Source organism: Chlorocebus sabaeus, chromosome 23, assembly GCF_047675955.1.
Source record: "Chlorocebus sabaeus isolate Y175 chromosome 23, mChlSab1.0.hap1, whole genome shotgun sequence".
NCBI classification, from domain to species: domain Eukaryota; kingdom Metazoa; phylum Chordata; class Mammalia; order Primates; family Cercopithecidae; genus Chlorocebus; species Chlorocebus sabaeus.
This window is the reverse complement of record NC_132926.1, coordinates 53,623,804-53,647,435: the sequence shown is the minus strand read 5'-3', so window position 1 is coordinate 53,647,435 and position 23,632 is coordinate 53,623,804. Positions and strand designations below refer to the sequence as shown.

General features: G+C 36.3%; 1 protein-coding gene across 1 annotated transcript in view; it reads right to left on the bottom strand.

Moving 5' to 3' along the window:
• Positions 1-23,632, bottom strand: part of FBN2 (fibrillin 2) — a 276,282-nt gene that overhangs the window by 103,059 nt on the left and 149,591 nt on the right. Inside the window, exons 12-16 of the mRNA XM_008014309.3 lie at positions 12,123-12,242; positions 11,089-11,214; positions 10,077-10,199; positions 7,949-8,071; positions 2,553-2,705 (exon numbers count right to left, since the gene is read on the bottom strand). Of these exons, the coding sequence (XP_008012500.3) occupies positions 2,553-2,705; positions 7,949-8,071; positions 10,077-10,199; positions 11,089-11,214; positions 12,123-12,242 (645 nt within the window). The remainder of the gene's footprint in view (positions 1-2,552; positions 2,706-7,948; positions 8,072-10,076; positions 10,200-11,088; positions 11,215-12,122; positions 12,243-23,632) is intronic.

The following is a 23,632-nucleotide window of genomic DNA, read 5'->3' as shown; positions in this document are numbered from 1 at the left end:
CATTAGTTTTTAAAGTGAAAAAAATTACCATTTTCTAGCACACGATTATTATAAAATTCTGAACTCATAAAAAAGCATAAAAGAGTAAAGAAAAATCACTTGTAATAATCATCCTGAATATTATTAATATATATAAATGTTACTAATATTTTCTACATAAAGAAACTTTAAGAAAAATATAAATGGTCTTACAGAGCTTGATATTTAACTTTTTCCTCAATAATAAAATAATAGCAGCCAAAATGTAGGTCATAGTACTTACCAAGTGCCTGGTATTGTTCCACATTTTACATCTAACAATTTAGTTAATCTTCCCAATACCACAGACTCAATACTACTGTATTTTCTTTTTTACAAGTGAGAAAAAGGGGAACACAGAAAAGTGTAGTAACTTGACCAAGGTCACAGAAGTTGTAAGTGGAGAAGCAGACTTGGTTGCTGGGTACTCTATCACAGACATGTCATGTCAATGTCCCATTGAATAGGCCATTTAATATTGTTTTCTCAGTTACGTAGAGGTACCACATTTATTCGATCAATCTCTTACTGGTGAAATTAGGTCTGTCCAACTTTTAGCAACTATCATAAATAATATGAAGTTTAATTATATATCACTAGGATAATCTCTTATAAGTAAAACTCTCAAAGTTTATGCCCCTTTTAAGGTTTTAGATAGTTTTTCCCCTCCTAAAATGCCCCCAAATTACCCTTCTATCAGCAGTATAAGACAGTATTCATTTTTTTAATACCCTCATTATCACTGGGAAGAATCAATCATGTATACCAATCTGCTAAACAAAAATGGCACTGTATTTTATTTTTAATTTTATGGAGAGTGGGCATCTTTTTACATGGTATTTTTCCTTTTGCATTTCTACTTTCTGAAATCCTGCTTGTGTACACTGCTCTTTTTTCTATAGAGGATTTCAACTTTCCTTATTGATTAATGTAAATTCCATAAAGATTAAGAAATGATACATAAAAATATTTTTCCAGTTTACTTATTTTACTATTTAGGCCTGCTTTGAAAGTCTTCTACCACTACAAAATAAAAAAGAATTTATATTCTATAAGAAAATTATGTTTTAATGTTTTATGTAGGGACCTAACTTCTTATTTTTTTCCAAAAGTTATCAACGATAGTTATTATTTAATCTTTTTCCTTGCTGCTCCAAAATGCTTTGTTATATCCTAATTCGTATTCATACTCAGGTTTCTAGATTCATTTCATTAGTTCACTTAGCTTTTTGTCTAGTCTTATACCAATTTTTGAACTTCTTTGATAATATGCATAATTCAGTTTGGTACATTTTAGAGCTAGGTTCTCCTCACTATCTTTTTTTTTTTTTTTTTTTTAAAGTCACACTCAGTAATTCTTCTAGATGCATCAAATCATTATTTCCATGTATGAAGACTCCATTTGGGATTTTTAGGAGAATTACAAGACATTTCCTTTGCAGGAATGCTTTCCTGTATCCTCCACATGGAAAGTTCTTACTCATTTTTTTCAAGACCAAACTAAAAGTGCCCCTTCTGTGAGGTCTTTCCCAGCTTCCCTGGGCTACTAATTGCTGCTTCCTCTGTGCTCTCTCCATACTTGTTTATGAATCTTTTAAGGTGCTAATCACACTAAATTGTAATTTATACATTTGCCTGCCTGTATTCTCAACTACTCAAAACTTTAAGGAAAAACACAGACTGTGTTTATGTTAGAATCCCTACTGTACTCACATATATTCAATATACATTCAATACGGGTTTAGTTAAAGTATGGATAGACAAGAGTCAATCCTACTGACCTAAGAGTTTGGAATTATTGTCTGAGACTGTGACTTGAGAACACTTGGTGTCAGTCAAGATATATATATAGAGAGAGTAAAATCAAATTGAGTTCTTGTTGTGTTTATAAACTTGAAAGTGGTAAGTAAATTTTATGCTATTTGTCTTCACTATGACAGCACAGATGAAGGAAACTGAGGCTATCATGTTCAAGTTAAAAAAACCTCTTCTAATAATCATAAATATATAAGCAAATAGATTTTTGTTTGTTTTTTTTAAAGAGTCAGCATCTCACTCTGTTACTCAGGCTGGAGTGGAGTGGCACAACGATGGCTCACTGCAGCCTCAAACCCTTGGGCTCAAGTGATCCCCCACACCTCAGTCTCCCTAGTAGGTGGGACTACAGGTGTGTGCCACCACACCTAGCTAATTAAGAATTGTTTGTTTTTCTCTGCCAAGACAGGGTCTCATCCTGGCTTCAAGTGATCTCCCTGCCTCAGCCTCCCAAAGTGCTGGGATTACAGGCGTGAGCCTCCACACTCAGCCAGCAAATAGATTTTTGTATTCACTGTGTTCTGTCGGCCTAGAAATCATAAATAAACACAAGCCAAATCTCCTTATTATATGCCTCACATGTCAATACAGGATTGGCTTTCTTTTCTTCAGTTAAAATTAATGATGAAACACTTAAGAGCTGACGTTCTCTTTGGCCAAACATCTAAGGTTGCATTTCTTGATTCTTTATCAACTCTGAAAATGGCACATATGACTACCTGAATTTTTTGCAGGGCATGGCTGGCAGGGTTCTCCAAAACCATAGTCCGGATTGGCACAGCAGCATTCGGACTTGGTCACTGCACCGGGGAAAGGACGCACACATACTCCTTTCTTGATTCCTCCATAGCAGGTACTGCGCATGTGAGTATCTAAAGGAGATACAAAAACAATGACTTGAGGCAGTGATAGAGACAAAGAGATTTCGAAACGGAAGGCTTCTTTTAACCTAAGTGGCCACTAGATTGGAAGCTTTTCAAGGGCATCTGAGACTTTTATTGTGCATCTTTGGCATCTAATAGTTTAGGAAATCAACAAATGTTTTCTGAGTGAGGAAAAGAATGGATGCATATCACCAACTCTAGTTTGTTTTCTTTAGGAAGTTTTATGAGCTACACAGTATCCATTGTCCAACGTATCCTTACAAACCTTTCATGGAACCTAGGATATTTCCACAGTTATAAAGAATACTTGGAGCTCTAATCACTGCCTATGCTATATTCAAAATGACACTTCTTATTTCAATTTTGGAAGTTCTCATGAACAATGAAGTGCAATGAAGTTAATCTACCTTGAGGTGATACTGCTTGGGCATGAGACTTCTTACTCCCACTTTCCGAGTTAGGAGGCCTTTCTTTTCAACCCCCAGGATACTGCTTGTGACTGTTTTAACCTCAGAAACTCAGTAAATCCAGTTATAAAAATAGTTAACTACCATATGTGCTCTTGGCATTGTGCTCATTGCTTTACAGACATTATCTCATTGAACAGTCAGGTCAATAGCTCTATAGGAGTGGTCATTACATACACTTTATAGATGAGGAAGACGAGGTTCACAGCTACCTATGTAGTTTGAAGTCCTTGAATATCCAGTGCCTGAGCTGGGGTTCAGACAAGGTTTATGTGACTTCCAAAACTTTTCCTCTTTGTAGTAAGTAATGCTATACCCCAAAGAAGCATATTCTGCTTAGTTCTCTCTTAATTCTCATAAAATATCCCACAACTTTATGAGACAGTAAACGGTGAACTATAAAAAACTCAGATCATAAAGGGCAAAGAACCAGTACAATTTTTAAGCAGTATACTGACCTGGCAATTTTACCAGAGATAACCTCTATTATAAATACCTGTAACTATTCACAACTTGTTGGAAAAAATTTTTATCTGCTTGTTATGCAAAATGGTCATCCAGTAATTTCTTATGACCTGGGGGCATTTTTGATTAAAACAGTGATTTATGGCTGCATTAAAAATGAGATACGTGTGTGCTTAAATGGAAGGAGGCCATGGGATTCACCAACCCCATCCCTAAGGAGTCAACTCAAGAGAACCCTGTGCTGCCTCTGCTGTGGCTGAGTTTGGCAGTGTATCCTCTGAGTTACACACAAGCACAGATTTGACTTGAAAGCAAATTTGCACAAATACAACATGGTTCATAATTTCCAATATGATTTTTGTGAGTTCTCTGGGCATTACTGATGATCTTGGAAGGCAGCCATAAACAGCCAAAGTTATTTCTGCTTTTGGGTTTAGAGCATATGCCATGCAGAAATTTTAGAAGCAAGCAGATAAAAGGCCCATGGAGCTCACTGGAAGAGTGAGACATGTTATATATGGTAGTTTGCATTACAGGTGAACTAATCTCTTTAGAGTGCCCAACACCAGAAGTTTCATAACAAAGAAAGTAGCATAACTTATGTGTGGGTTTTAGGGACATAAACTTCCCAAGGTTCAGATCCCCACAAGATGATCTTACATAAATTACTTAACATCTTCCTTATTCATTAAATAAGGATACAGTTTGCATAGTAAATGAAAGTATATTTGTTAAGCACTAAGCACAGTGCCTAGGACACCCCTGAAGTACTTAAAAAAAAGTGGTGACCACCTTATTTCCCTCTTCTATTTTTTTCCTAAGACTAGTAAGTGCAGCAGTGAGAAGGGAGGAAAAGTAGAACAAGGAGTTCTATCCGTAACTGATACTGTGAACAATCAATTGAGATAACTCACTATCTCCCTACTGACCTTTTCCCATTCAAAGACCCCCAAACTGGCAACCTAGCTCATAGTATACTATTCAAATGTAACTGAACCACTGCACACAGGATAGGATAAGAGGAACAATACCAGTAGCACCATCAGAATATGCTCACACGAATGCTCTGGTGACAGACTGGACCTAAATGTACCTTTTCCATATGTTAACAGATTTCTGCATGCCCTTCCTTTCTCCCTCCGTCCCTCCCTTCTTTTTCTTTCTTTCTTTCTTTTTTTTTTTTTTTTTTTTTTTTGACAGAGTCTTGCTCTGTCACTCAGGCTGGAGTGATCTTGACTAGCATGATCTTGACTCACTACAACCTCCACCTCCTGGGTTCAAGTGATTCTCCTGCCTCAGCCTCCTGAGTAGCTGGGATTACAGGTGCACACCCCATGACCGGCTAATTTTGTATTTTTAGTACAGAAAGGGTTTAGTCATGTTGACCATGCTGGTCTCAAATTCCTGACCTCAGGTGATCTGCCTGCCTCGGCCTCCCAAAGTGTTGGGATTACAGGTGTGAGCCACCATGCCCAGCCCCTTTTCTTTCTTAAAAAATGGAAAGATTTAAAATTTCCGCAGGTAATTAGCAGATTCTACATACCATGAGTAAAATATGTATGGATGCAAAATGCTAACTTTATTTTATTCTTCTTTCTTTAATATCAACTTTTATTTATAACTTAAAGCAGCAACTCTTAAGACTATGACCTAGATATGATGCCACTATTCTAATTTAATAACAATAATATCAATAGTAGTTAACTTAGTGGGCATTCGCTATGTGCTACACACCATTCAAAGCTTTATTTAATTCTCAAAACAACAAAAGAGGAAAGGAGGAACTGAGAGGTCCTGTATCTTGCTGTCATCTTAGAATTTTTTGTCACTTAAGAATATTCAGTAGTTATCATGTGGCCTGAATTTTCTTCCTTATTTACTAAACTGCATTGTTGAATAAACTTAAAAATAAATTTTGAATGAATGGGAAAGATAAAGATATGATTGTCTTTTGTTTATAAACTTGCTGGTGAGTTGTATTTCAACATACTAGTTAAAATCGTAGCCTAATTACCTGAAACTGAAAAAAAAAAAAAACCCAAACACATATTAATATCTACAGAAGAAAAATGAACAAACAAAAAAGAGATCTAAAGTTAAAATGCTTATCCTAATAGTTTTTCATAACAGTGATTCATTTATTTTTTATTTTTATTTTTTTTTGAGGCAGGTTCTCACTCTGTAATCTAGGCTGGAGTGCAGTGGCACAATCATAGCTCACTATAACCTCCACCTCCAGGGCTCAGGCAATCCTCCTGCCTCAGCCTCCCAAGTAGATGGAATTACACGCATGTGCCACCATGCCAGGCTAATTTTTGTATTTTTTGCAGACATAGGATTTCACCGTGAAGCCCAGACTGGTTTTGAACTCCTGAGCTCAAGCAATCTGCCCACCTCGGAATCCCAAAGTGCTGGGATTATAGGCACGCACCACCACACCTGGTGAATTTCTGTACTTTTTGCAGAGATATGGTTTTACCATGATGCCCAGACTGGTCTTGAACTCCTGGGCTCCAGTGATCTGCCCACCGTGGAATCCTAAAGTGTTGAGATTACAGGCATGAGCCACTGCGCCAGGCCTCATCTCAAACTTAAAGAATCAATGAGTCTAAAAAGTGACATCAAGTCAAAAGATGTGAAGAAAACATCTAGCACATTATAGAAACAATATATAATTTTATACACATGACAAATAATGTTTTTATTTTAAAAAGTTTAAATGACCACAATGATGAAAAACTGGAGGAGGCTTTATGATAATTTCCGATGTGTTTCCTGGATGTGAACAAGAGAATGGAATTTTATGTTTTACTGAATTCCTAGCAACAAATCACATGTTGGTTACTTAAGAGAAAAATAATTTCTCCCTCCAAAACTGGCTTTGTACTCACGGTAGATCTCAACAGAATCATTTAGGTAAAGGAATAAAGCAAGTAAATACATTAAAGCAACTGAAAATATTTTAGCTCTGTACGCAGGAAGAAGCTATATTCTTCTAGTTGCTGTATTTGAAATATCCCTGAACAAAGTGCTGACACTTTGTAGGGTGAAATAAATCTTTGACTGGATAGAGTGGATAAATTTGAGTGAACAGATTATTTCCATCTGCGAATTCTCTATTGTTTCTCCTCCACCTTTCGGATCCAAATGTTTTGATTCTCATCGGTAGGAGTAAAGTATTAACTATGTCTAAGAATGCTGTATCTCTCAAATATACTTTGAAATCCTATTTCTATGTTTTACTGTACAACATGAAAAATAGAGGGTATACAATGGCTAATTCACCCTAGAAGCCTCATGAAAGCATTTTTGGAGAGAAAACTGCATTAAATGTATTTTTACCACTCATTCTGCTATCCTTATCATTGGGATATATTGTTGGGGTTCCCAAACACCAGTGACACTTCTGTTTTGCCTGCCTCTTCAAAGCTGGGCCTGGTACTTCTGGTTGATTTTCATGGGATCAATTTGACAAAAGTATCCTGGAGGAATCTGAAAGGCTTAGAATAAAATATATATTCTTGCTCATACTTTTTATTCTCTTGCTTCTGCAGCTAGTTGCATGGTGATGAGGTGTAACTAAAAACATTTCGAGCTTTTGATGTAAGTCCAATATTTATATTTTAAGTTTTGTTAGGGCAAAACCAAGAGTTTACTTATCTATAACTATAATTCCCATTACATATCTTATTTGTTATTAATTATAAAACTGAAATACACTGTGTTTAGGATTCAGTTATCTACTACTATCAAGTATGCTGGTTTAAAAATATATTTTTTTCTTCTCCAGCATTTTTGACTTGCATGTGATCAGAGACTTCTGAAGGTTCTGAAGGGGGCTATCTGGGGGTTCCTGCCCATTAAAAAAATAGTTTTGTTAATATATAATTTACATATCATAGAATACATCATTTTAAAGTATATGATTTAATAGTTTTTAGCATATTTACTGATGTGTTCATCCATCACTACAGGTGATTTTAGAACATTTTAATCACCTCAAAAATATCTTTTAGCTCCCACCCCATTCTCCCACCACCCCCATCCTCTCTGTCCTAACACGAATCTACTTGGTCTCAACAGACTTGCCGATTCTGGAGATTTCACATGGATGGAATCATATACCGTATGGTGTTTTGTGACTGGCTTCTTTCACTTAGCGTAATCTTTCCAAGGTTTATCCATGTTTTAGTATGTACTCTTTTTATAGTGAATATTATTCCACTGTATAGAAATAGCTCTGTCGGCTTTTCAAAGATCATTTTGCACAGTGGGGCCATTGTAAAATGTTTCACTTACCAACACACACACGTCCATCCATGCCCACAGCCAGGCCTGGGGGACAGTCACAGCGGAAGGACCCTTCATTGTTGATGCAGTGCCCATTCATGCAGATTCCTGGGGTCTGGCATTCATCAACATCTGCGCAGTGGGTGACAGAAGTCAAGTAGTTATTGGGTAAATATAACTTTAATACAGGGTTTACTTGCTGCCACTGCTCAATACTACCAACCTTTTGTTTATAACTTTATAATTTGTGAAGAACAAATAAGTGTGGTAACAGATATTATATGCAAATGCAATCCTTTCAACACATTTCAGAAAGACAGTAAAAGTTGCTTTACTTTACCCATTGAGGAAAAAAAAGCCTCACAATCTTCTTTTTCATTATTTATTTGGTGATCCCATTTAATGTTAAATAATTCAAATTAGTTAAGTAAAACAAATTCTTTAAAAATTAAGGTAAATTTCTGTAATTTTTTTCACACACAGACACTTTAACTAGAAGTAGATCCTATGCTGATACTCATTTGGTCATTTCACAATAACAAAATAACTTGAGGTATGTCTTCTAATTTTCAATCCACTTGAATTTATCAAATGTAACCCAGCATTAAATGACTTCCCCAAAAGATGAAGGAGACTTCAAACACAGAGCTGCCAACTCAGGAATACTGAAAATCTTCACAACATTTGTAATTAAATAATTAATAAGAATAATTAAATAAAAGAATAAGAATTTCCAGAAAGCAGAAACTGGTGAGGTCAAACTCATCTTTAGCTGTATACTGAAGTTTCTTTAAAAAGGCTGAAATAAAGTCACATACTGTAACATAATTCTACACACTGCAGCATAATGGCAATTTTCTATCTTGTGTTAAATCCAAATCAGCTAACCCTGAGATGACATCCCAGTCATGAGTTCAACCATCAGAACTACAGTACTACTCCTCCTTGGACAGTCAAAAATCTATTTGTTATTCAGAAACATAAGAATTCAGTCTCAATTTTTTAATTTCTCCTGTCCCTAGAATTTCATTGTAATTCATTGAAATTATAGGAATTGAGCATGATCCTTATCTGGTACTTAGATTAAGTTTGTGCAATTGAAGGCAAAACATCATTTATGGAGTTAATTTTGTCTTAAAGAAGGAAACAAAGAAAAACAAAAATTTGGCCAGGTGCGATGGCTCATGCCTGTAATCCCAGAACTTTGGGAGGCTGAGGCAGGAGGATTGCTTGAGCCCATGAGTTTGAGACCAGCCTGAGCAACATAGTGAGACCTCATTTCTACAAAAAATAAAACAAAATTAACTGGGCATGGGAACACGTGCCTGTAGTCTCAGCAACCTGGAAGGCTGACGTGGGAGGATGCTTGAGCCCAGGAGTCAAAGGTGCAGCGAGCTGAGATTGTGCCACTACACTCCAGCCTAGGTGACAGAGCAAAAGCCTGTCTCAAAAATAAATAAATTTAAAAAAGAAAAAGAAAAATTTGCTTCTAAGTAGAAGCTGCAAAATGTATTCCATTTTATTAAATTCCAATTGTGAGTACAAACATAATAAGGTCTCATTTATTTCCAAGAGGCATATCTTTAGCTTATTAAGGTTATCACTAGAGGTTGGTCTTCAATATGGCTTCATAAACAAAATAATTAATTGCAATATTAAGATGTCTTCACTAAATCAATGTAAGATTTTTAGATAATGATACAGTTACAAATGATCTGTACATTAGCTTTATGGAAAAGATGTAATGCTAAACCCATAATGAATGACAGTGGAAAATCTAGTTCTGAGAATGCATACAAAACAAAAACCTTTCAAGATTTTTTCTTCTTCTTTTTTATTCAGCCAAGCAGTTGAGAGAAATTATTTCTACATTGTTTTACACAAGACTTGCTAAAACCAATCTGTCAGTCCCTTAATTTTTCCTATACCATTATTATTTTTGTTAAGATATTACTGTTCCCTAGACCACAATGTATGTTTTTCTAGAAAGCTTCAGACACCTGCCTTATTGAATTAGCAAGAAATGTGAATAATATGAAAGCCACATGAGGAAGCTGAAGTAATTCTTCCATGGTTCATTCAAATAAAAAAGGTGGTTTCAATCATGGTCACTTTCCTATCTGAAAGCCACACATACCAGTACAGTAACGTCCATTTGGAGCCAAGACAAATCCTGGTTTGCAGATGCACTTGAAGCTGCCATCTTCATTGATGCACATTCCATTCAAACACATGTTGGTAGTTGTACATTCATCATGATCTGCGGAAGAGGAGAGAGTGACTTTGAACACTGGCCTTGAGGGAACTAATTCCTTCTTCTTCCACAAACAACCCCCAGTCAAATTCCACTACATAAATGAGCCATGTGCTCATGGTTTTTAGTTTTTGTAAAAAAAGAACGCCAAATGAATGAGAGAAAATAGTGTGGAGAGTGGAAAGGACCTTCAGTATACGGATATAAAGGAAAAGAATTAAATAAATTTTGTGCTTAGTTCCTGTTAAAACCACAAAAACCATGAGTAGTGTGTTACTTTGTGTACCAAAAAGATAATATAATTTAGTGTTTATTTTATAAGAAAATAAGGCAATGGCAGACCTCACTGCAAATGGAATGATTTGGACTTTCATTAGTAGATGAATATGATGTGTTGCTTTGTAAACAATATTTCTGTAGTGTATTGGTATCCATTGCACTGCTAGACATCACAGGCCACAATTTTAGAGATTTGTGCACTGCATATGTCAAGCATTTTTATATTCCTCTAGTTAGTGGAGGATGGGAAGACCTTTTCTATTTTGTCAGTGTTGTAATCCCAATACCTGAAACAGAGTAGGGACTAGTAATCATCTAAACTTATGAAAAACAACTGTTACTTACAATTTAACATGTAACACACAGGAAATTTTCAGAAGCAGTAAATTATTCATTGTTATAACATTTCTCTCCCGACCCTGTCTCCCCAACAACAACAACAAAAACCTGTCCTTTTGCTTTAACAGTCTTATATTAAATGCATTTACATTTTACCTAAGTTACCTGAAGATCTCACATACGTGGTGTGTGAGCTTTCATGGAAATAGTATATGGTTCTAAATAAAAATGTATATCCTTTTAAAATCTTTTGCAAGGGAGCAGGCAATTTCCATACCAACACAGTTTTTTCCATCTGTAGTTAATTCAAAGCCGGCATTGCAAATGCACTGGAAACTTCCATCTGTGTTCACGCATCGACCGTTTTTACAAAGAACCCCATTCTGGATGCACTCATCAATATCTAGGAAGATTGAGAATGGCCAAACATTATTCTTTTACAATACTTACAGATAAACACAGTAAGATAAGAAATGGAATTTTAAATATTCAAAATCATGTTGCTTCTTTAGCAAAATTTCTATCTCTCAGCAGTTTTTTTTTTTTTTAATTTTTTTGGATAGGTAGGTGCAAGCAATTTTACAGCTCTTATACTAGCTGAAGAGAGAAAGGGAAAAAAAAAAAAAAAGAGGGTCTTCAGTAAGCCTAAGAAAGGGTGGGCAAGACAGCTGGAATTACTGGTTGCGGCTGTTTTTGACATAGTGGATGAAGGCCTTAAAAGTCAGAACACGATGTTGGATAAGTGTAAAGTAACTACAGAATTTCTAGATTAAGAGTAATACAATGAAAACTGCTGGAAAGTTGATTCAAGCATCTACCTGTGGATGAATAGGAAATGAAAAAGAAGACAGGCAGTCATCTGGTAAAAGAATTCCGAGATGAATCAGCAATGAGGTAGCGCGTTTGGACCAGGGTGGTGGGTGTAGCACTGAAGCTATGAATAAAGACCAGGCATGACTTGGTGTTGGACTATGTGTGGGATTCAAATAAAACAGTAGTTGAAAATGACTATAAATCTTAAACTCAGTTAATCAGAGAAGGTTACTGATGTTATTTGGAGAAAGGAAGCTCTGATCTAAGGAAGGAAGATAAACTGAATTTTTGTGAAGCCAGACACCATGTTGCCTGGGTTACATATGCAAACAGTGTTTATGTTTAAAAGGAGAATCTCTGAGGGTACTATAAATAAATCTGTAATAATGTAACAACATTTATTTTATTCTATGTTTTAATAAATTTGCTTTTAACCTCAACAGCCTTGGTCACTATATTTCATGGAACATTTTCATATGTGAAAGCAAACTGCCTTACCAATGCATGCTTGCTTGGTAGGAGTCCTCTGGAATCCAGCATGACATTTACAATAATAGGAACCAGGTGTGTTAACACAATCTCCATTAGTGCAGGGATTTGATGTGCATTCATCAACATCTGTGAGCAGCAAAAGAAACCATTATAGACTTCACTCCATTTGTAGAAAGGTTTGTTTAAAGTACATTTAGCCCTCTAAAATTTGAGAGAAGGCCAGTCAGTGGTAATAGTCTAAATAGCAAAGTATTTATAAATGAATGAAAATTCCTTTCTTCAAATACACTCAGAGGCCAGTCTGAAGATTTACAAAAATATCACCTTTTAGAGAGTACCATGGGAATTTGCTTTAATCAAGAATTAAAGATTTTTCAGTTGGAGTAATGGCCAATGATTAAAAGGATGGGCCCTGAAAACAGAAATAGGCCATAATGCTTATTGCTTTCACCAATGTGGGCAAGTTAATAACCTCTCTAAGGCTTAGTAAAGTGTCAGAAGAACAATGAAAGGATTCTGAAGATACATATTTATGTTACATGTTGTCACTGCTATTAGTTTTAAAGAAAGAGATTGATGGATTATGGAATGTCTTTGGTATAACTTTTTTTTGGTGAACTCATCTATGCATAAAACTATATATACACTAAAGCTTGTATAATATTTTGAAGTAAAAAAACATGAGGGAGTAGAAAATGAAAATATTAAAATAAAGCCTAGTTTTTTTTCCAGCAGTTTCAGTTTTCTTCAGGATCCTAAAATTGGCACAGCGATTTGTCGCATAAAATGAAGTTTTATGCAACTACTAGTCGTGACCAAAAAGTGAGAAAGTCATGCTTTCCATTCAAGGTCTCCTAAAGCCTAATTAAATGCAAACCCATTGCAGAATTCAGGGGCTGAAAAACCAAATGACAGACTGAACAGTCTGGACTAGTTAAATCCCAGAGAAATCACGTGTGCCAGTATAAGAAGTTTAATTCATCAGCTATGCCCACTTAATATTATTTTCAATCCTTGCAAATTAAAAGCCTGGCTAGTTGGTGAGGGCATAATGATTTGTCATTTCATATACGTGTAGAAGCCATTAACATATACAATTTCAGCTAAATTGGAGAACATAACAATAAAATCAGTTCACAGGTTTACCATTTTAATAAGCAGATTCCTACTTTCACAGATGTTCTTAAAAGAGGAACTGTACTGTATCAAACCCACCAACTTCATTTATGTAAACACTCAGACTGAACGCAATTAAGCCCTTTCTGGTAATGGAAATAAACTTCATAGCAAATAAAATAAAAACAACAAAGAATAACGGGACTAAATCCTTTTCCATCCATCCAAGGACCCCTTCAGTCCAAAAAGACTCACTTACATTTAAAGTTTTGGTTGATACCATCAATTCTACTGAGCCAAAGGAACGAAGCAAAATGAGAAAAGAGAGAGAGCATTAGCAAGCATATCAAGTATAATTAATAGACTTTCCAATACGAAATACCACCTTCAGTTAGCAGTGTTGAAGATCACTTCAATTTTGTGTTACGCAATTGAAACGCAACAATTAAAAATGTGTTGTAGTTGTTATCTTTACAGAAGCCTCAACATAAAGCTCTGTTTGAAGAACATGAGAAACCACGCATCCACTCCCCTCTCTTTAGGTAGTTTCAGGAAAGTCACGTCACTTTGCAGGACTGTTTTCTCCCCTGGAGAGTCTGCTCCTAAGGCTCCTTGTTACTATGGCAGCTCTGCCAGCTATTTTGCCATTACAGCCATAATTCACTTCTGTCTCCTAAGCCCCTTAGGGACTCATCAAGAGTCTAGTGCACAGAGAAGATGTAATCATTCACTTAATTTTGGTGAAAACAATCACCAAAAAAACAATTAATGACTTTACAATTCCATATGACTTTAAAACCCATTTGTTGTTTTTTGTTTGTTTTCTGGGATTTTCAGTTTTAGACTGAAAATGACCACTGCCAACTTCTGAAATGAACATTTCATGTCTCCTTTTTATTCTGAGTCTCACAGTCCTGGACCTCCAACTGATCATGTTCATTTTGTCTTGTTTATAGGAACAGAAAGTACTTAAATACTACGGTCTGTACATTTTGACTTCTTACTATGTTTTCACTGTGGGGATGTGTATTTTTAAGCAAAATTCATGGGATTTAACCTCCTAAAATAAATTTTAAAATTATGGAGAATGTTGATTATCAAAATTGTTAATTTCTCAAATACTACTATATGGTTAGGAAACATTTTCCCTTGAAAAATACTTTATATGCCAACTTAGAAAAGGCTTATATATATAAATATATATAGATATAAAATATATTTGCAAGGGCTCGAAGATTACCTGTAGTCCAATAGAAATTTAAATTATTTTTTACTACTACAAAATAGAGTGACCTGAATTAAAACCATTGGTAATAGCAGTTTGACTTATACAGACACTGGGAGAGTTACAAATTTTAATTTTAAAGTAGAATTCTCAAGAAAAAGAGAGAAAAACATAATGGGGAAATATGACTGTTTTCAGGCATCAGGAGCAATTCTCATAACAGCAACATAGACCTAATTCTATTTTCTTTGTCACTGATCCCTTAATAAATTTACTGCCTTTCAAGTTATACTGCTTCATTAGGTATCTCATAAAAGTTCCCAAATAGCAATGGCAGTTTGTTATTCCTCAAAACGTTAGCGCAGTTGACATAGCTACTAGTGTTATTTTGGGCTCTTATAATTTAAAGCATTAGTTAATTAATATCCTCTTCACTTTTTCTGATGTGTTGTTTACAAATTCAATTTGTTGTTTATAAATTCAAAGTGATCAAAAATTGACATTAGAGCATAGGATTAAAAATATTAAAATTCATTTTCTGAAAATGTGCTCCATTAGTAAGTTATGTTTCTATGAATTACAGTAGTCAGAAAGACAAGTCTGCTGCTGGGGTTTTAACTTTGCAGGGCTAAATGATGAGATATATCTATCATTTAAAGAAATATCAGGTGGTATCAGCTAAGCTAGGTAGGCTGCATATGGTTATATAGTGTACAACCATAGGGCATACCATTCATATAGATTCTTTGAATGATACCCTCTAGGTTTGTGCAGTCAAAATTTGAGCTAAGCCTAATTTAATAACTCTGACCTTGTAGCCCTGTACCTAGTTGAAAATGATTGTTTTTTCCAAAACATCATATTTGGCCCATATTTTCTTTTATAATCATAGTGTACTTAGACATTTTTGGCAAAATTATGATACTAACTCTCTCTATACCTGGCCTCTCATCTATATTGTTTAATGGAAGACCTGAACTCAAATCTGATATTTAGGGTTAAGTTAGTTAATGAAACATATGTATGTTAATATTATGAATAAATAAAATAACCTCAAAATGACTCAATTACCATCCTGAAACCACTCTTCAAAGTTAATAAAACCCCCTTAATTACCACATCAAACAGATTTTTTTTTTCCTCACTGCCTTTGATTTTTCTACCGCATTTAACACCTGACACTACTTTTCTCTTGAAAGTGTGCCCTTCCCTAACTTCAGGAATATAATTCTCTCTTTTGCTATCTCTCTAACACCGTGAGCTAGAACAAGGTGCCTCTGAGCTGAGCTAGACTAAGGGCCTTCAGTGTGGCTGTTCCATAGGATTCCAGCTGTAGTATTCCTGTTATCTTTTCACTCGGTCCTGTTGTTCAGCCTGGGACACAGTATTCATCCTCATGGCTCTAAGGGCCACCTGTGTGTTGTTGACTCCTAAATCTGTAACTCTACCCTGGACATTCCTCTTAGCATTAGAGCTCTATAATTAAATACCCAAGACACCTAAAACTCAGCATGTCCAAGAGAGACTCAACAAGTATTTTCTCCCAATCTGCACCTTCCTATACATGTTAACAACACCACTCTATGTCCAGTTTTGCTCAGCCAGAAACTTGTGTATCACTGTAGTTTTCTACTCTTTGACTCCCCACAACTAATCTGTCATCAGATTCCACTGATTAACCTCCCAAGCACTTGTTGAATCCTTTCTTCTGGAGTCCTACATCATTATTGTCATAATTTCTTGCCTAGACTTATATAAAAATTTACCAGCTGGCGTTTCTGTTCCCATTTTTTCATTCCACAATCTTTGCACTAAGAAAATAGGGGACACTTCTGTTCCCAGCCAAGACAGATTTATTCTCCTTCCTCAAATACACAAACAAATGGACAAAGTATAAGAAATGATTTTCAAGAAACTTGACGTCAGGCAACAAAGAATATAGATTCCTAAGAGATGGAAAACAAACACCGTGAATATCATGACTATTTCAGCTTATGGCTTTTAAGAGGGTTTTCAGACCATGGTGCAGACAGGGGGAACCCCAGCAGGATGCAGCAAGCCCCTAAGTGGGTGAGTCAGAGCTGAGAGTCCAGAAACAGACCCAATATATAGGAGCAACTGATTTTCAACAAGGTGCAAAGGCAATTCAATAGACAGAATACAGTCTTTTCAACAAAGGGTGATGGTTATTAATATACTACAAAAAGCAAACTTCATACAATATTAAAAAACTAATTCAAAATGGGTCATAGGCCTAAACCTAGATAACTTCTAGAAGCAAACACTGAAGAAAACCCTTGTGACCTTAGATTTGGCAAAGATTTCCTAGACACAACATCAAAATCATGATCCATAAAACAACAAATTTAATAAATAAAGCTTTGTCAGAGTTACAAATTTCAGCACTTCAAAAGATATGTTACTGGGAGGCTGAGACGGGTGGATCACAAGGTCAGGAGATCGAGCCCATCCTGGCTGACATAGTGAAACCCCGTCTCTACTAAAAAATACAAAAAATTAGCCGGGCGCGGTGGTGGGCGCCTGTAGTCCCAGCTACTCAGGAGGCTGAGGCAGGAGAATGGCGTGAACCCGGGAAGCGGAGCTTGCAGTGAGCCGAGATCTGGCCACTGCACTCCAGCCTGGGCGGCAGAGCGAGACTCCGTCTCAAAAAAAAAAAAAAAAAAAGATATGTTACAAGAAGAAAAGGCAAGCCACAGGCTAGGAGAAAACATGTGTAAATCACATATTTGATGAGGACTTATATCCAGAATAAACAAAGAACCCCTCAAACTCAATAAGAAAATAATTTTCAAATGGACCAAGATTTGAACTGACCCTTTACCAAAAAAGTGTCAGATCAAATAAACACATGAAAAGATGATCAACATCTTTTTATGTGAATCATTGGAGAATGTAGATTAAAACCACAATGAGAAACCCCTGCATACCTATTACAATGGCTAAAATGGAAAAACCTATACGAAGAGCTGGCTTGGTTATGGAGTAACTGATACTCTCATACACTGCTGCTAGAAATGTAAAATAGTACATTTTGGCAGTTTTGTAAGTAATTAAATATAATCCTCTCACATAATCCAGCCACTCCAAGCCTAGGTATATACCAAAACTAAAATGCTTATACAAACACTTGTACATGAATGTTCATAAGAGCTTTATCTGTAATAGCTAGAAACTGGAAACAAAGTAAGTGCCCATCAACATGGGAATATATAAATAAACTGTGCTATATCCATACAATAAAATATTATTCCACAAAAAAAGGAATAAATGATTTATTCCCATCATAACACAGATGAATCACAGAATAATTATGCTGAGTAAAAGAAATCAGACAAAGGCATATATGTAACAGTATGATTTCATTTATATAAAATTCTACACAATGCAAACTAATGTACAGTGACTGATCAGAGATTGCCTGGGGACAGGATGGGGGCTGGGGATGGACGAAAGGAGGAGCAAGATGGAGAGATTATAATGGGCAAAAGTAAGCCTTATGAGGCTGATGGATATGTTCATTATCTGATCGTGGTCATGATTTTATTGGTATACACACATCAAAACTTATCAAGCTATATGCTTCAAATGTATACATATGGAGCATGTATTATTACATGGGTAATGAAATAATCTTTACATGAAAAATCTTTACATATGTATATATGTCAATTAAACCACAATAAAGCTAGTTTAAAAATCTGCACAACACATCCATCATGATTAACCAAGAAAAAGATATAGCCTTGTCTTCTTGGGCTTACAGACTTTTAGGAGTCATGAAAACTACGATATAAGGTATTGTTTGAGGAACTCTGTGGCCATTTTACAGCATACCTTTAAGAGCTTCATTGTCCTCCTTGTCTTTTAGAAATAAGTGCTTAGAATCCCTCTATTCTTCAACACAGAGTACATGGGCTGGGAAAACTTGAGAAAATATTCAAGTGGCACCTGGGGACCAAAAATCTACTTGGAAAAACCAAGGCTCTAGATGAAATTATAGTTGGATTTTTTGACATGGATCCAAAGTTGAGAGTATTAATCCCAGCTTTGACTAGCGTGTGCAAACATGGAGTACATCTTAGGATCAGGACCAACTTCTTTAAGACTTTGAACTAAGCAAGCCTAGCCCAGTACACACAGCTTTAATTTTCAAAAATTTTAGAACTCCATATGAAATGGGTTCTTTAGCTATCCTTCAATTGGCTCAGAACTCAGCCAGGGAGAAAGATATGTTTTATATATACACATATATTTTTTTTCTTTCCAACTTTTATTTTACATTCAGGGAGTACAAGTGCAGGTTTATTACATGGGAAAATTGCATGTCACACGGGTTTGTTGTAAAGATTATTTCATCACTCATGTAATAAGCCTAATGCCTGATAAGTTTTTTGATTCTCACCCTCCTCCCACTTTCCACTCTCAAGTAGGCCCCAGTGTCTCTTGTTCCCTTGTGTTCACATGTACTGAATGTTCAGCTCCCACTTACAAATGAGAACATACGGTATTTGGTTTTCTGTTTCTGTGTTAATTCATTTAGAACAATGGCCTCCAACTCCATCCATGTTGCTGCAAAGGACATGGTCTCATTCTTTTTTTATGGCTACATAGTATTCCATGGTGTCTGTGTACCACATTTTCTTTATTCAGTCCACCATTGACGGGCATTTAGGCTGCTTCCATGTCTTTATATCGTGAATAGTGCTGTGATGAACGTATGTGTGCATGTGTCTTTATGGTAGAACACTTTATATTCCTTGGGTATATACCCAGTATTGCTGGGTCGAATGGTAGCTCTGTTTTAAATTCTTTGAGAAATCTCCAAACTGCTTTCCATAGTGGCTGAGCTAATTTACATTCCCCACCAGCAGTAGATAAGCATTCCTTTCTTCACAACCTTACCAGCATCTACTTTTTAATAACAGCCATTTTGACTGGTATAATATGGTATCTCATTGTGGTTTTCATTTATATTTCTCTAATGAGAGGTGGTGCTGAGCATTTCATATGCTTTTTGTCTGCACATATGTCTTCTTTTGACAAGTGTCTGCTCATGTCCTTCACCCATTATTTAATGAGGTTTTTTTTTGCTTGTTAAGTTACTTACAGATTCTGGGTATTAGAACACTGTCAGAGGCGTAGTTTGCAAATATTTTCTCCTACTCTGTAGTTTGTTTACTCTGATAGTTTCTTTTGATGTGCAGAAGCTCTTTTCTTTAATTGGGTCTCATTTGTCAATTTTTGTTTTTGCTGCAATTGCTTTTGGAGTCATTGTCATAAAATCTTTGCCAGAGCCTATGTCCAAAATGGCATTTCCTAGGTTTTCATCTAGAATTTTTATAGTTTTAGGTTTTACATTTAAGTCTTTAATCGATCTTGAGTTAATTTTTGTATACGATGAAAAGAAGGGATTCAGTTTGAATCTTCTGCATATGCCTAGCCAGCTATTGCAGCACCATTTATTGAACAGGGAGTCCTTTCTTGGTTGCTTGTTTTTGTTGACTTTGTCAAAGATCAAATGGTTGTAGGAATGTGACTTTATTTCTACGTTCTCTAACCTGTTCTATTGATCTATATGTCTGTTTTTGTACCAGTAGCATACTGTTTTGGTAGCTGTTGCCTTGTAGTATAGTTTAAAGTCAGGTAGTGTGATGCCTCTAGCTTTGTTCTTTTTGCGTAGGATTGATTTGGCTATTCAGGCTGTTTTCTTTTTTTCTTTTTTTCTTTTTTTTGGTTCCATATGAATTTTAAAATAGGTTTCTTCTAATTCTGTGAAAAATGTTGATAGTTTGATAGGAAGAGCTAGAATCTGTAAATTGCTATGAGCACTATGGTCATTTTAACAATATCGATTCTTCCTATCCATGAGCATGGAATGTTTTTCCATTTGTTTGTGTTGTCTCTGATTTCTTTGTCTCTGAAAGAAATCAGAGATAAAATCTCTAATAAAACACACTTACTGATTTGCATATGCTGAACTCACCTTGCATCCTAGGGATAAAGCTTACTTGATTGTGATGAATTATTTTTTTGATGTGCTACTGGATTCTGTTTCCTAGCATTTTGTTGAGGACTTTTGCATCTATGTTCATCAAGAATATTGGCCTAAAGTTTTCCCCTTTTTTGTTGTATCTCTGCCAGGTTTTGGTATAAGAATAATTCAGCCTTCATAGAATGAGTTAGGAAAGAGTCCCTCCTCTTCAAGTTTTTGGAATAGTTTCAATAGGAATGATACCAGCTCTTCTTTATACATCTGGTGGAATTTGTCTGTGAATCCTTCTGGTCCCGTGCTTTTTCTGGTTGGTAGGCTTTTCATTACAGATTCAATTTCAAAACTCATTATTGGTCTGTTCAGGGATTCAATTTCTTCCTGGCTCAATCTTGGGAGATGTTATGCTTCCAGGAATTTATAATTTCTTCTAAGTTTTCTAGTTTGTGTGCACACAGGTGTCTCTGAGGATTTTGGTATTTCTTTGGGGTTGCTGGTAATGTCCCCTTTGTCATTTCAGATTGTGTTTATTTCCATCTTTTCTCTTTTATTCTTTATTAGTCTAGATAGCAGTCTATCAATCTTATTTATTATCTCCAAGACCCAACTTTAGGTTTTATTGATGCTCTGAATGTTTTTTCACATCTCAACTTCATTTGGTTCAGCTCTGAATTTGTTTATTTCTTTTCTTTTGTTAGCTTTGGGGTTGGTTTACTCTAATTTTTCTAGTTCCTCCAGGTGTGAGGTTAAGTTGTGAATTTAAGATCTTTCTAACTTTTTGATGTGGGATTTTAGTGCTATAAACTTTACTCTTAACACCACTTTAGCTGTGTCCTAGAGAGTCTGTTATGTTGTATCTTTGCTTTTATTAGTTATTAAATATTTTATTATGCTGTGGTCTGAGAGTTTGACTGGTATAATTTCACTTTTCTTTAATGTATTGAGAATTGTTTATGGCCAAGTGTGTGGTTAGAGTATGTGCTGTGTTACAGATGAGAAGAATGTATATTTTGTTGTTGTTGGGTGGACTGTTCTGTAGATATCTGTTAAGTCCATTTGGCCAAGTGTTGAGTTTAAGTCTCGAATATCTTTGTTAGTTTTCTGCCTTAATGATCTAATACTGTTAGTGGGGTGTTAAAGCCTCCCGCTATTATTGTGTTGTTACCTACATCTCTTTGTAGGTCTCTAAAAACTTGTTTCATGAATCTGGATGCTCCAGTGTTGGCTGCATGTATATTTAGGATAGGGAAATCTTTTGTTGCATTGAACCTTTATTATTATGTAATGGCCTTCTTTGTCATTTTTTTTTATCATTGTTGGTTTAAAGTCTGTTTTGTCTTAAATTAGAATAGCAAAACTCCCATTGTTTTTGTTTTCCATTTGCTTGGTAGCTTTTTCTCCATCCATTTACTTTGAGTCTATGGATGTCACTGCATGTGAGATGGGTCTCTTGAAGACAGCATATAGTTGAATCTTGTTTCTTTATCTATCTTGCCACTCTGTGCCTTTTCAGTGGGGCATTTAGCCTGCTCATTTCCAAGGATAATATTGGTATATGCCGATCTGATCCTGCCATTGCATTTTGCAGGTTGTTATGCAGATCTGATTGTGTAGTTGCTTTACAGTGTCAATGGTCTATGTACTTAAGTCTGTTTTTGTGGTGGCTGATAACAGTCTTTCATTTCTATGTTTAACACTCCCTCAAGGACCTCTTGGTAAGGCAGGTCTGGTAGCAAATTCCTTCAGCATTTGCTTGTCTGAAAAATATTTTATTTTCCCTTCACGTATGAAACTTGTTTGGCTGAACATAAAATGCTTGGTTGGGATTTCTTTTCTTTAAGAATGCTGAATATAGGCACCAAACTCTTCTGGCTTGTAGGGTTCCTGCTGAAAGGTTATCCCGATGGGGTTCCCTTTGTAGGTGACCTGCTTCTTCTCTTTAGTTGCCTTTAAAAATTTTTTATTTCTTGTTGACCTTGGAGAATCTGATGATTGTATGTCTTGAAGTTTGTCATCTTGTATAGTATTTCACAGGGGTACTCCAGACTTCCTGAATTTGAATGTTGACTTCTCTAGCAAGGTTTGAGAGTTTTTCGTGGGCAGTATCTTCAAATATGTTTTCCAAGTTGCTTGCTCTTTCTCCTCTGTTTCAGGAACGCCAATGAGTTGTTAAGTTTGGTTTCTTTACATAATCTCATATTTCTCAGGGGTTTTTTTCAATCTTTCTAATTATTTTTTCTTTTTTTTCATCTGACTGAGTTGATTAAAGAACCGTCTTTGAGCTCTGAGATTTTTTCCTCAGCTTGGTCTATTTTGCTGTTAATATTTCTGATTGTATTATGAAATTCTTGTATCACTACAAGAAAAATCTTGTATCACTACAAGAATTTTTCAGCTCTATGAGATGAATTTGCTTCTTTCTTAAGAACATGCCAGTGGTGATGGGGTGATGAGGACTATGTGCACGTGTGCCAGCAAAGCAATGGGGGAAGGCTATGGGCAAGTGCATGCCAACAAAGTTGTGGGGAGAGGCTGCAGGTGGAAGAATGTTGGCAGAGGCCCATCTGCTGAAGTTCTCCAATGCTTAGGCAGGGTTTGCTGGCAAAGGAGCTATGATGGTGACCCCTGGGAAGAGCCCCAGATGGACATCTAAGGCTGTGCTCCAAGTGGACACAGCCATGCAGGGACACTGGGAGAGACTGGCAGATGACAGACACTCAGATCAGACTGGCCCTGTCCCATGGGCAAGATTGCTCTGCTCTGTCCAGGTCCAATAGCCAACCAAGGCCAAAGCCCCATAAAAGAGGATGGCAAGCCTTGGGGTATGGGCATCATAGCCACTCTGGTGCCAACCCTCTGGGCTCTGCACAGGCTGGAATCCTGTCCCTGCCACCTATCCAAGTGGCTCTCCCTATCAGCTCAAATATCCATGGAGGTTGTAGGATCTCCTGCACGTAAAATTCCAGAGACCCCTGCTAAGAGTGGGCCACTCCTCACCTATTTAACTCACTCCTTCCCCAGGATCTGCTCGGGGTCAGGAAGAGTCCTGGTGCTTGGCATCCCCGTGAAGGCTTCCCAGCTTCCTCCTACTTCAGTCCCGGTCTGTGTACTTCTTCCATACACTCTTAATGCCTTCCTTCTGAAGATCCTCTCAGAGTGTGCCAG